At 63.6% G+C, this 12,778-nt stretch overlaps 1 protein-coding gene across 4 annotated transcripts in view; it reads right to left on the bottom strand.

Moving 5' to 3' along the window:
* KCNT1 (potassium sodium-activated channel subfamily T member 1) overlaps positions 1-12,778 on the bottom strand; it is a 63,437-nt gene that overhangs the window by 48,066 nt on the left and 2,593 nt on the right. For 2 of the 4 annotated variants that reach the window (XM_047093902.1, XM_047093903.1), the window contains exon 1: positions 3,882-3,976. The exons of 1 other annotated variant lie outside the window; for it this stretch is intronic. In XM_047093902.1, the coding sequence (XP_046949858.1) occupies positions 3,882-3,976 (95 nt within the window). Of the gene's footprint in view, positions 1-3,881; positions 4,041-12,778 lie in introns of those variants that run through there. One more of the 4 variants, XM_047093900.1, reaches the window with a different exon arrangement.

Below are 12,778 nucleotides of genomic sequence, written 5' to 3'. Positions count from 1 at the left end.
GAGAAGGGGCATGCCTCCCGCAGAGACCCCAGCCCTGCCTGCACCCAGTCCAGGTTGGAGGGGCCCCGTGGACCGAGGTCGAGGAGGAGCCCCTGCCCCGGGGGCCGTGGCTGTCCCCTGTCCCCGCCGCAGGCCAGCAGGGGTCTGAGGCCCCCCCGCCCCTGCAACGCAGGACTGGCCTTGTCCCCACTTCCCAGCTTGTTGTGTGAAATACTATCTGGTGCTGCTCAACTGCAGAGACACATCAGCTCCACACTCTGTTGTCAGAGGGGCCAAGGCAAACAGCCGCGGGGGTGGCGTTCTGACCCCTGGAGGCCTGGCCTCCTCGTCCTTCCTCCAGCAGGCCGATGTCCCCCCCCCCCCAGCCCCCAGAGCCCCCGAGAGCCTCGGCCCTCGATGCTTCTCCGTGTGCACGTGTCCTGCACTCAGAGGCCTGGGAGAGGGGAGGGCACAGACCCTGACACTGCCTCCAGCTGTGGCTTCGGCCACCCCGCCGGGCCAGTCCTGGCTGGCGGACAGCTGCGGAGAGCAGGTGGTCCGGGTCCTGCAGTCTGGGAGATGGCCACATGCCAGGCCCTCTGTCCTCACCGGTGGCTTCCCCACCCCAGCCTTTTGACGGCTGTGCCCCGTGTGGGGGACAAGGCTGCAGTGTGACAGCCCCCGTGTCCCCTTGTACCTCAGTGCACAGAGCCCACCTGCATCATCCTAAGCCCGGGGGTGGGGAGTGGGGCTGAGAGCCTCCTGTCCGGGATGCAGGCGAGGAGGGGGAGAAACACTCTTAACGGCAAAGCGCCCAGTGGCAGAGCCCCTTCCCCCTCGTGTCACTCAAGGTCCCATCACAGTGCTCTTCAAGGTGACTGGGGCTGTCATCACCTTTTCAGGAGGAGGGCTCACAGTGGGGGGGCCTGCAGCCTCCAGCTGTGACTCAGACCCCGGGAGCACAGGAGGGTCAGCCCCGGACAGGGCTGGGAGGGGACAGGAGGGGCCTCCTCAGCGGCTCCTTGGGCCCCGGGCACACGGGCAGCGGGCTGTCCCAGGGTGGGGCAGGGAGTCCTGAGCTCCAGGCCTTGGAGGGTCCAGGTGCGCTTCTGCAGAGAGCCCTGCCCCCTGGGACCCCAAGACCTGGTCCCGCAGGCAGCGGTGAAGGTCGTCCTAAGACCTCAGCTGCTCCCTGGAAGGTCTGTGAGCTCTGGCTCCGCCCTCCTCCCCCGCCTGTCCCCCTCCCCCCTCTCCCCAGAGGGCGCTGCAGCCTGGCCCACGGCCCACGTGGGCTGAGTCTCTCCCTCCCTCCAAGGCCACAGTGTGAGGCTGCAGTGACTCACTGCTGGTGGCTTTATTTCTCTGGAGAGCAGGAAGCCCACAGCCCTGGCCGCCCACTCACAGCCTGCCGAACGCCAGGGCATCAGTACCCCCCCACCCCCACCCCTTGCCAGAGCCTGCCCTGGGGCCCGTGAGCTGGAGGTGGAGAACAGGGGGAGGGAAAGGGTTCCGGGAGAATGTTGCTGATGGTGGGGGGGGAGGGGCAGGGGGCCAACCCTGTGCTGGTGGCAGGGTCTTCCTGAGCTCCCAACCTCATGGCACAGACGGACAGCCCGCAGGCCCAGGCCCCCTGCCGGCCCCGTGCCCCCGGAAACATCCTTACAGGCTCCCCATACGTGCAGAAGGGGTCCTGACGGGCCGGGGAGAAGCCTGCTTCCACCCTCCACTTTGGGAATCAGTGATGAGGGAGGGGCACAGACATCAAGCATGAGACAAGCACAGAGGGAGAGGCTCGAGGGGCCACAAACATCGAGGGGGGGGCCTCCCATAGCCAGGCTTTCACTGTCTCCTCCCTGAGCTTGGATGCCAGCTCAAAGCCCAGCACGTGCCTCCTTGTGTATGTGTCCTCACGGAAGGGGGTGTCCGGTGATCTCAGTACCCTACCCCACCCTTCGTACGCCATGCTGGTTTCCTGCACTGCCTGCCCCGATGTCCATGGGCACGAGAGGGTTCATGAGAGGGACAAGCCAAACTTGAGCCAGAGAAGCTTGAAAACAGAGAGACTTCTCCCACTGGGCTCCTGATACAGTGGCTGGCAGGGGATACGGGACAGGTCCCCACCCCCGCCCCAGGTGGCTGCTCCTGGAACCCTGGGCAGCCAGCACTGTGCCTCACAGGCTCCCCTCCAGCCCCCAAGCCAGCGGGGGTAACATCACCAGGAACCTGTCTTGACGCGCAAACCAGCAGCCCCCTCCCCACCTGTGAGGCCCCCGGACGCTCCAAGGGCCAGGCATGTCCACCCAGGCCCGGCGCCTCCTCTCTGGGGTGAGCAGGGGAATACCTATGCCATCCACTCCTGAAAACTGAGGGGAGGGGTGCGTCGCTCTAATTTTATCAACCACAGACACTGGCATTTATCGATGCGTCCAGAGGCCCTGGGCCTGCCCAGGGAGACAGACGCCATTCCTTCCCACATTGGAAAAATCTCCAGAGCTGCTGTTTTCAAGAATTAAGCAGGTCCCAGGGGACTAGGCGCTGAGGGGCCGGTGCTGCCGTAGGAGGACGCTCAGCACACAGGTTTGACTCGGGAAAGCCCCCGGCCTCCTGCGTTCCGGGAGGGCAGGCGAGCCCCCAGCCGCATACACCACACCAGGACCCTCCTGACCCCGCTGCCTCTCCAGAGAGTGAAGCTCAGCTCTTTCCCGGGTGTGAGCCCTTGGGTGAGCTTACTTATGACCACAGCACTCAGTCTGACAAGAGAGAACACGGAATGCAGAAGGTCCCTCTGCTGAACCCACAAACTTGGCCGTGAGTGGGTGAACACGGCGGTTTATGTCTTCTGTCCCCTGCTCGGAGGACGCGGCCAGATGTGGCGTGGGCAGGTAGGAAGCTCTGTGTTCAGGGGTCGGCACAGCGAGCTTCGGCAGCTCCTCACGGGCACTGTCCTTACACACCGACCTCAGTCACTAATGTCATTTTCCCAGCTGCGGCTCCAGCAACTGATCCTCTGGAGGCCCAGTCTGCGTCCTGACCATTTCAACCTGGACACCTCACGTGCCACCTGGAATAATTGCACTGTTGGGGGGAGGGGGCGTGCACATTCGCTCTGCCGGGTCCGGGGCTGGGAGGGGGCGGGGAGGGGGGAGGCACCAGCAGGTACCAAAGGCCCCTCAACACACAAGGCAAGGAAAACGGGCTCATTCCCAAGCCCCGCAGGCTCCAGCCCCGCGTGAGTCCCCGCACTTGCCTTCACTGGCAGGCCCGAAAGCGTCTCTCCTGAGGCTGACAGCGCTAAAGGGCCGCTGTTTACCCAAGACAGCTATTTGGGGAAAAGGCAGAGAAAAGCAACATTGCTTGCAGCTTCCTGCCAGCTCCCTCGGCGCATGAATTATTCCCAAGGTTCTGCTGGTCTCTTACGGAAAGACTCCAGTTCATTCTGCTCTTGTCCACCCAGGAGAATTTGAGGTGAGGGAATGCTGTCACCCTCCATAAGAACCCACGACATAAGCTCGAAAGGCACTCGCTCAGTTAATGACAAATGGCCACAGCCAAAGTCTGGAGGACACCAGCCTTCAGCCAGGCTGTGGGGCTCCACCACCGGCTTGCTTCCGGCGCTGGCTTGTCCCCCAAATCGGCAGGGCTGCGAGTGGGGCGGGGGGCTGGGCGCAGACGCGGGGACGCCTGGCCCCGGGACCGGTGTTTGGGAAGACTCCCCAGCACACAGCTCTCAGTCACACCCTCCGGGAGCCCCTCCCGGAAGGTGCTTCCCACGTCGCCCAGCCCCCACCCGAAACTTCTCCCGTCCGGAAGCCCGGGAAAGTTGAAGGGCAGCGGAGCGGACCGGCCTTCAGCACCGCGGACAGCTCCGAGCGCGCCGCGGCGCGACCCCCTCCCTACCGTACCTGTCGTCGTTCTGGAAGGACGGGTCCCCCAGCAGCAGGTCCCGGAAGCGGTACCGCGGCGGCAAGGGCAGCACCTCCGTGTCCAGGTCGTTCATCTTGAGGCTGGCGGTGTCCAGGCACGCGCCGTCCCCGCGGACGCCGTCCCCGGCGCCGGGCTGCCTGCAGGCACACGCCAGCGCCCCTTCAGCCCGCGCCCGCGCTGTGCCCGCGCCCCCCCCTCCCGGCCCCGCCTCCTGCAGCCATCGCCCCCCCCTCGTCAGCCCCGCGCTGTGCCCACCCCCCTGCCAGCACCACCCCCTCCCGCCTGCACCCCCCACTCCACCCCAGCCGGACTCTTGCGCCCCCCCACCCCCCTGCCACCTGCCTGGTCAGCCCCACACAGCCCCTGGCCAGCACCACCCCCCTCCCGCCTGCACCCCCAAACCACTCTGCCCGGCCCAGCTTCCTGTAGTCCTCCCCTCTCAGGGCCTGCCTGCATGACACCCCCCCCCCCCACACACACACTGTAAGCCCCACAGCCCTTGGCCTGCCCCCAGCAGCCCCACCCAGACCGCCAGGCCTGTGGCCACTGAGATGCACTCACTGCCCCTGCCTGGGGCTCACTCCGACGCACCTCCAGGGCATGGCGGGAGGCTTGTCAAGGCCAATTCAGGGCCCTGTAAGCCCTCCTGCTTTCCCCTCCACAGTTCTTGCTAAGGCTGGCTGCTTGGGGTTCCTCAGGGTCCAGGACACCCATCTTTGACCCAAAGGCCTCCTCCCAGGCCCTCAGGCTCTTGGGGGGACGGGTGGGGGTGAATGACCAGGAGCCTTCAGAAGAGGCCCTTGTCCTTGGCCTGCCTGGGGCCAAGCGGCTTGGGTCAGATCAGAACCTGGGAGGGGGCGGGTGTCAGGATCTCTTTGAACTCTGGCTGAGTGCCCTTACCTGTTGTCACCAGGATTCTGAGACCACGGAGACCCCTGCCCCTATCACATGAGTTAAAGACACCGGCAGTGGTGGAACCAAGGGTGGGGGCCGGCCCCAGGAGGGACCCTGGTGGTCTACCGCTTTTTGAGGGGCAAGGATTTGTCTTCCAGGGCTCCTGCACCTTCCCCGCCCCCATCTCCACATGGAAGTGAACTTTAGCTAGTTACCCATGCACAAGTGTGGGGCAGGGGCCAGCAGCCCCCAAAGCCCTCGGCACATCAGCACCTCTCTGCTCCCCAGACCATAGGGCCACTAGCCACCCCGTGAGCCCCACAGCAGCGTGGCAGCACCTGACCCAGCAAGGCAACCGCACATCTGTTAATGGAATGCCTTGGGACACACACACCCATGTCACAGATGCGTAGAAACCACCCATGTCACAGGTGTGCAAACAGAGACTGCCAATGTCACAGGTGTGCAGACAGAGACCCAGGCTCCTGACTTCAACCAGCACCCTGGACTCCTGGTCCTCTGGTATCACTTAACCTTCTAGGTGAGTCCAGCCCCAGGCCATCCCTCCGTGTTGCTTCCCAGACAGCCCTCGGGGCATGCTTGTGAGAAGGCAGGAATTCTCCACCTGTTGGGCTCAGGCTCACCAGGCTCCTCGGAGAGCCAAGACCCCGAGGAGAACAGCACATCCACATTGATACTTGAGAGTGGGGGGGCCCTGCGCTGGCCCCCCCCCCCGGCCCCTCCTAAGCTGCTGCAGGGAGAGCAGTGTGCACTGAGGGAGGGTGTTCTCCACCTTAGCGGGCCCGCTCCCCAGGCTGAGCCTGACTGACAGGAGAGCAGCAGGGGGACAGAGGAGCTGGGCTTGGCCTTCGGGCAGGTCCAGGAGTCTGCTGCCCACACTCAGCTCCTGGAGCTGGAAAATTGAGGGCAGGCTTCGCCTGGAGGCTGGGAGCACGAGGCGGGGGGCGGGGGTCAGGCACTCACCTGGAGCTCAAGGTTCACGCAGGTGGGGGGGGGGGGAGATGCTATGAAACCCTCCTCTCCTTTCTCACACTGGGAAGGGCAGGAGCCCTCCCTGAGCCCCCATGCTCCCCGGCCCCTGCAACAGACAGGTCCCGGCACCGCGAGCCTACAGCCTCCGGAGCTGAGCTGCGTAAGGACCGTCCCTGCAGACGCAGGCCTGACACGCCCGTGCAGTCTCTTCCCAGGTTACAGGGTCAACCCTGAGGATCTGGCAGCATTTGAAAAATAACATTTTCCTAATTGCATCAGCATGCCCTCATGTTTTTCCTTAGTCACAAGCTGGCGGGGCTGCGGGGAGGCGCACGCAGGGGAAACCACGTGGCCAGAGATTGGGGCCGTGTCGCCCCTCTCTTGCTGAAAGCCTCCTTCCACGGCAGAACCCCAAGACCATGGCTGCCTCTGCTCCCTCCCAGTGTGAGCTGCTTTGGGTTTTCTCCGACGGTCTGAAGGCTCAGACCTGGCAGCGTCCGCGGATGACCTCCAGCTTCAGGGGACGCCGGGGGCCGGAAGAGCACCAGGGGGTGGGAGGCTGACGTCCCCAGCCCCGGGGTGGATGGTAAGGCTGTGCTGCCCCTCGTCCCTCGTGGTGCTGCTGTGACACTGGACACTCGAGGGAGCACAGGGTGGTAAACAGAAACCCCGCAGGCCTCCTGGCATCCTGCCACGCTCCCCCAGCACCGTGGAAGGCCCAGGGACGCTGTTTGTTGTGCTAGCTGAGGGCAGGGGCCCCAGGGTCTCTGGGTCCACCGTAGGAGACACATGGCTGAGCAATGCCCCCTGAGGCATCAGGATCTGGCCGAGACCTCTCCCTAACCCAAGGCGTGTCTCACTGAGAGCTTCAGGGCATGAGTCCCTGCCCAAGGGGGGGGCAAGAACGTGACCGTGGCGCAACCGCCCAGACACAGTCTACGTGCCCCTTCCCACGCCTTCTCCCTGCCTACCTGAGGGGCTGGGGAGGAAACCTAGGGCCCCTGAGACCGTACCCATTGTCTTTCACATCTCCTGTGATGGCCACGCCAAAGAACTGATTTCTACGACAACTAAGTGCTTCGGCAGCTTAAAGAAGGCGTCCCTCCCCCCCAGCCCTCACACCCTGGGGATGAGACATGGAGCCTCATCTGTGGGACCTGCCAACCTCCGGAGCCAGGGTGGGGCGGCCCCCTGCCTCCAGGCAGGGTGGGGGGAGGCCCTGCTCCTCTTGGGTACTTGGAGACCCTGTCGGCACAAACACATGAGGCTCAGGCAGCACCCGAGGGTCCCGGTGACTCGAGTGCGGCCTGCTCCTGTCCCATCAGTTCACACTGGAGGCCCAGGGAAGTCACTTCCCGTCTCTGAGCCACAGTTTCCTCCTCCGTAAGCAAGGACGCCTTCCGTCCTCACGAGCAGACCGGATGCAGGTGAAAGAAGGGAAAATGCAAGACGTTCAGCATACCTGGCCCAAGAGGGCTCAGTCAGCATCGGCTTTTAATGCTGGGCCGTTGAGCAACATTTGGCCACGTTCCACTGGATAAAGGCTCTGATCCCAAGTGTCAAGTTCCTGGGATGGCCAAGTCCCCATCCAGCCCTCTCCAGGTCAGCTGGAGGCCCCTCTGGGGAATTCCAATTTGGGCCGCTGACCTATGGGACCCAGCGGGAGAGGCCAAGGATGAGACAGGAAGCTCACAGCCTGGTGCGCACGAAGGGAAGTCCCCTGGGCAGTCTGGTGCACACGTAGTCACATGCCCCAACCCCGCGGGAGGGAGAGCCACGGCTGAGTGCCAGCGGCACGCCTGGCACTGTGGCCGCAGGACAGTGGCACGGGATCCCGGCAACAAGCTGGGTGAAGCCAGGACTCACGACTCCCGTGCTCTGAGTTGAGCACTTGTGGGCTCATGGAGCCTAACCCTAACCCTAAGCAGCCACACGAGGTCCTGAAGCTTAGGAGAGCCCCAGGGCGCTGGGAAGCCAGGCTGGGCTGATGCTGCAGCTGTCCCCAGTACCAGACGTGCCGGTGCCGGCTGCCTTCGGGTGGTGAGAGCCAGGACTCTGTGCCTCTCTGTCCCTCTCACTACCACCCCCTTGGTGCTCAAGGGGTCGGTCGGCAAGACCTCAGGAAGGCAAACAGGCAAAGACACGCTCCTCCCACCAAAGGCACCGGGAGCTTTCACACTCGCGTTCTGCCCCCTTGGTCAACCCGATGCCCAAGCACAGAAGGGTTGCTCTCCCTGGTCCCCAAGGCCGGCCCGAACGCGTCACTGAAATCACACGCGCACAGAGCCAACACTGACGTCGGGCGACGTCCCTTATGGCTCTAAGTACAAACAGCCCAAAGAAACCGTCGGCGGGTGGGACCCGGTGGTGTATTAACACTGCGTTGCCGAAACACAACACGGAATGAAACTTATCTTAAAAAAGGGCGATACGCTTCATCATTCTAAGAAACTCGAGGGGGAAATCCAGCGGGATCATACCGGTAGACGCAAATAAAGCACTTGCTACCGTTCAAGATCCATTGATAAATTAAATGCAAGAAAACACCTTCTTAATAACCAACAACAGAAGGAGTCTTCCAGAAACCTAGGCCAACATCATATCTGTGAAACAGGGTTGCCATTCCCTGGGACGTGAGTCTGCCCACCGTGATGGGCGTCACGGCCGCCACATGAGACAGAGAGAGGAAGGAGAGCCATGAACACCGACAACTCAGCTCTGATTGCGGCCGTCGTGACCGCTCACCTAGAAGACCCGAGGGAACCGCCTGAAAGCTGTTAGAAGAGACAAGAGGGCTTCAGTGAGCGAGCCCCCACCTGAGCGCACCCTAGGAGCCAGGGCAGAAGCAGGAGCACAGCAGAAGCACCTTGGGAAGACCCACCTCGGGAAGACCCGCTCCCGCAGCCGTGCCAACCCCACGCCCCGAGCTGCCCTTGCCACGAAGCTCACAGGGCCACCGGGGAGACCGCGTGGTGCCCAGACACTGGCTGGAAGCTGTCACTACCGGCACGAGGAGGTCATGGCGCCCACAGCTCAGCAGTCCGTTCTCCAGACAAAAGGGCAGAGGCGATCGGCTCCCATCAGCACACACCGTCGTTTTCTCAGAACGCGACACATTGTTTTCAAAACTCAAACTGGAAAACACACACGTGACGATAGCCAAGACGTGCCTGCCGCCGTCACCACCAAGCGCCACAGCCACGGGACGCGTAGGCTTTGGCACAAGGACGGACACACCGCAGGGACCTGAGGGCGCGGGAGGGGTGGTGGGCACCACGTGCCTCCCACCGCGCTGACGGGACAGGAGGCGCGTGCCTGGCCTGGGTGGGGCTGACACCCACCTACTCAGAGGCTACGCTGGGGCTAGCGCCGGCCCCCACCTCGCGGCCCCCACCTCGCAAAAAGCCGGGAGAGAAACAGGGAGGAAGCCATCTGGCATCAGGAAGGCATCTGATGTGCAGAGACCCGAGCATGGAAAGGAACAGAGCCAAGGACAAGGACAGAACAGCGCTCAACAGGGAGAAGGCGCCTGCGGGGATGACCACGGTCAGTTCCCCCCAAGAATGTCTGCAGGTCTCATAGAAAAGACACAGCGGCAAAGGATGGGCGAGTGGCAGGTCCAAGAACACGCACGCCAGCCGGCACGGACGAGGAAAAGCTTCCCGCCTCGCCGGTCACCGGGGAGCAGGGGGGGAGCACGCTCACGTGCTGGTGGCCACGTGTGGTCTGGGAAGGCCCAGAGCAGGGAGGGCGTGGATCCGGCCTCAGGGTCCGTGTCTGCCGGACAGACACGAGAGGAGCCGCAGGGAGCCTCGCGTGGTCTGAGAAGTAACAGCAGGGCTGGCCCACCCACAGCCAATACCCGCACACCCTCACCTGTGCCAAAGCCCGCCCGGGCCCAGGTTTCCACCCCCCCAGCCTTAGGACGCTGCCACCAACAGTCTGAACACCCAGTGACTCAGGACAGTTCTGTGCTATGAACAGGCCAATCTGTGTGACCCAGCACGGAACCACACTTTGCGGGGTCCCGTGTCAAAATCCAAGCATGGCACCACTCCAAAGGACCCTTCTGGAGAGGAAGTTTCCTCTGGGCACCCAGCCTGCATACCACTCATGGACTGTCCCCACGGCACAGTGACCTCAGTTTGGGGGTGACGGCAGGGGAGAAAGGCCACGTGTCGCCCAAGGTGCCACGTGAGAAGACCATCAGCCTCGTCATTGGGGGCCAGGAGGCCAGGGGACCACGCCCACCACCGGGCGTCCCCAGGCCAGAACCACATTCTCCCAGCCCTCTCGTCCTGGGCCCACCTCTGGGCAGGCCACTGGCGAGGGGCCCCCGTCTCCTCAGGCCGGGCGTGTGGCATCCTTGGAAAACAGTTCGTCTCCCCACCTGCCGGCAGTGCTGAAACTGGCCGTCCCGTGGCCTGCGGTCACTGAGGGGACCCGGTCCCTCTCCTAAGAGGTGTCCCTCAAGGTTCACACTCAGTCCTAAATTCCCAAGGAGCCTGGAGAGCCACGTTTGCAGAGGAATTGGGGACGGGGGGTGCGTGTGTGCACGCGTGCGCACGGATGTACATATGCACGCGTGTGCGAGCATGTCTGTACACACGGGCACGTAGGCGAGCACACGTGTGCGCACGCCCTCGCGCGTCCCCGCTCAGCATGCAGGCGAGTCCGGAAGACAGTGCAGCATCACCGGGGTGGGGGGCAGCGGAGAGCGGGCCTGGCGCCCGGTGGAAGCAGAAAGCAGCCTGTCTGCTGACCACAACAGAAACGCTAAGTGCTTCCTTTGCACAATAATTAAAAAGCCAGAGCCATTCGAGCTGCTCAGCAGCCCTCGCTCAGGCGTCTCCGGGGAGCGTCCTCCCGCCCCTCAGGGGAAGGGACTCTGAGTCCACACTGTGGCAGCCACTGGCCACCATCTCCCAGATGCATCAGGTTCCAAGGTGACAGCTGAGAACCCGTCGTTGAGCTGGATTCAAACTGGAGAGTCATCAGAACCGACGCTTTGGAGTGGGGTTCTCGTGCACCCATCAAACCCGTGTTCCAGGAAGGGGATGGTAGCGGTGTGGACGCAGGGCCGCCCCCCCCCCCCCGCCACCTTCCCCGAGCCCCACCCCGACGACGTAGGGGAGGCAGAAGCCACAGGGATTTGCAGTTCTGGCCCCGCCCACCTGGGCTGGGACCTAAGGCTCAGGAAAGCCCCCCCTGTTGCACACCCCAAAGACGCGGCATGTCTGGGTCACCCACCGCCCGGGTCTGTGTCCCCACTGCAAGGCCCAGGACTCAGTCCCCAGGTACCCACGACCCTTGGCTCGTCCTGCCGACGAGCTGCACCCCATCCGATGGCTGAAGACGCCCAAGTCCCTCCCCTTCCGGCTGGACACACGGTGGCTGCTTAGAGGTGCAGCTGGGGGCAGCCGGAGCCGGCATGGAGGTGGGGGGCCCTTGGGAGCCTGCCAGGACAGACGGCGCCCCCTCCGTCACAGCAGGGCACGGGGGCTCCACTGGGAGGAGACTGCCCCGTCCGGCCTGCCACGCCCCTACTCAGCGCTCCGAGAACCGCACCAGCTCCCCATGCTGGCCGCACCAAATGGCTCTGAAGGCTGGCGTGGCCTGCAGAGGTGCTGCGGGCCTCATGTGGAAACGGAAGCCCAGGTGGGATGTCACCTGCCCACACGTGACACCTTCTACCTGGCAGACCTTGGCCTTAAAGCCTCGTGCTCCCGGTGTCCACACAGCTCAACTTGGTGGCTTCCCCGTCCTCTGACCTCCGGCACCTGCCAACACGTCCGGGGTCACATCCCTACCAGCACCCTGAGGCCTCCCACAAGGGCTCCACGCCAGGCTATCAGCCTCTCCAGGACCCCAGGCCCCTGCATGCCCAGAGCTGGTGCAAACCCCCAGCTGTGACCAAGGTCTCCACAGGGGCGGTCAGGAGAACAGTAGAGAAGTTGTGTAACTTCCCCACAATCCACAGGGTCAGGGTGGACCTCTTCGGGCCACTGGGTCCCCCTGGGTCCTCAGCCGCTGGCCCCGAGACCACGGGTGCCCACAGCCACAGTGCAGTGGCCGGCCTCCCTGCCTCACCCAGCACAGTGATTACAGATGCCCCACGAGGGGGCTGAGCTCGACCTGCCCTCTGACCCCAGCTTCCTGTGGTGGCCACGACGGCAGAAACGTGGTTCCATGTTCTGTCTCGGCGTGGCGGCTCCAGCTGCTAGGCAGGGATGACACTGACAAGAGGAACATACTAGAGCCACTGGGACTTGTTTCTGCCACGGGGCGGGCAGCTGGCCCACTGTCGCACACTGGTTGGGCCCAGACACAGCCCCTTCCCTCGCTGCCCAGCAGCCCAGAGCTGGGTCCCCAGGGGCTCCCCGGACCCCCTCCGCTAGCCAGGAGATGGTGGCTGCCCTTCCTGACGAGCGCCAGCCGAGGTCCCCGGCAGGGAGTCTCTGATTAAGTCACCATAAACACGTGGGGCAACGTCACAGGCCGACAAGAGCTGGCACTGGGGGTGGCTGGCGTGTCCAAAGCTCCAGACCTCACTGCCCCGCATAGAACAGGCCAGAGTGACCGCACGGTGGATCCCTGAGCACGCCTGTGGAAGGTCCAACCAAACCGCACGGCGGACTTCTCTGGAAGGCCTCTCCAGAGGTCCTGGCCCAGGGACCAGGCCGGGTCCTGCCCCCACCCCTTGCAAACATCGTAAGCTGTCCAGTAGCTAGTACGGGCCTCACGCCCCAAGGCAAGGCCCCTGGCTCATCTCCATGCTCCAGAGGAGAAAAAGATTTTGGGTCAGTGTGGGCGGCCTCATCTACACACACACACACACACACATACACACACACACACACACACACACACACACACACACACACACACACACACAGACATGTGTGCGTGCGCGCACACTAAAGAATTCCCAAGACAACTTTAAAAATACCTGTGTGATCAGAGGCTGCTCCTGGGCCAACACCCATCT

Source organism: Lynx rufus, unplaced genomic scaffold, assembly GCF_022079265.1.
Source record: "Lynx rufus isolate CCGP_SWC_20201006 ecotype Redwood Valley unplaced genomic scaffold, mLynRuf1.p SCAF_36, whole genome shotgun sequence".
NCBI classification, from domain to species: domain Eukaryota; kingdom Metazoa; phylum Chordata; class Mammalia; order Carnivora; family Felidae; genus Lynx; species Lynx rufus.
Note: the sequence above shows the minus strand (reverse complement) of the source record. Positions and strands in the feature narration are given on the sequence as shown.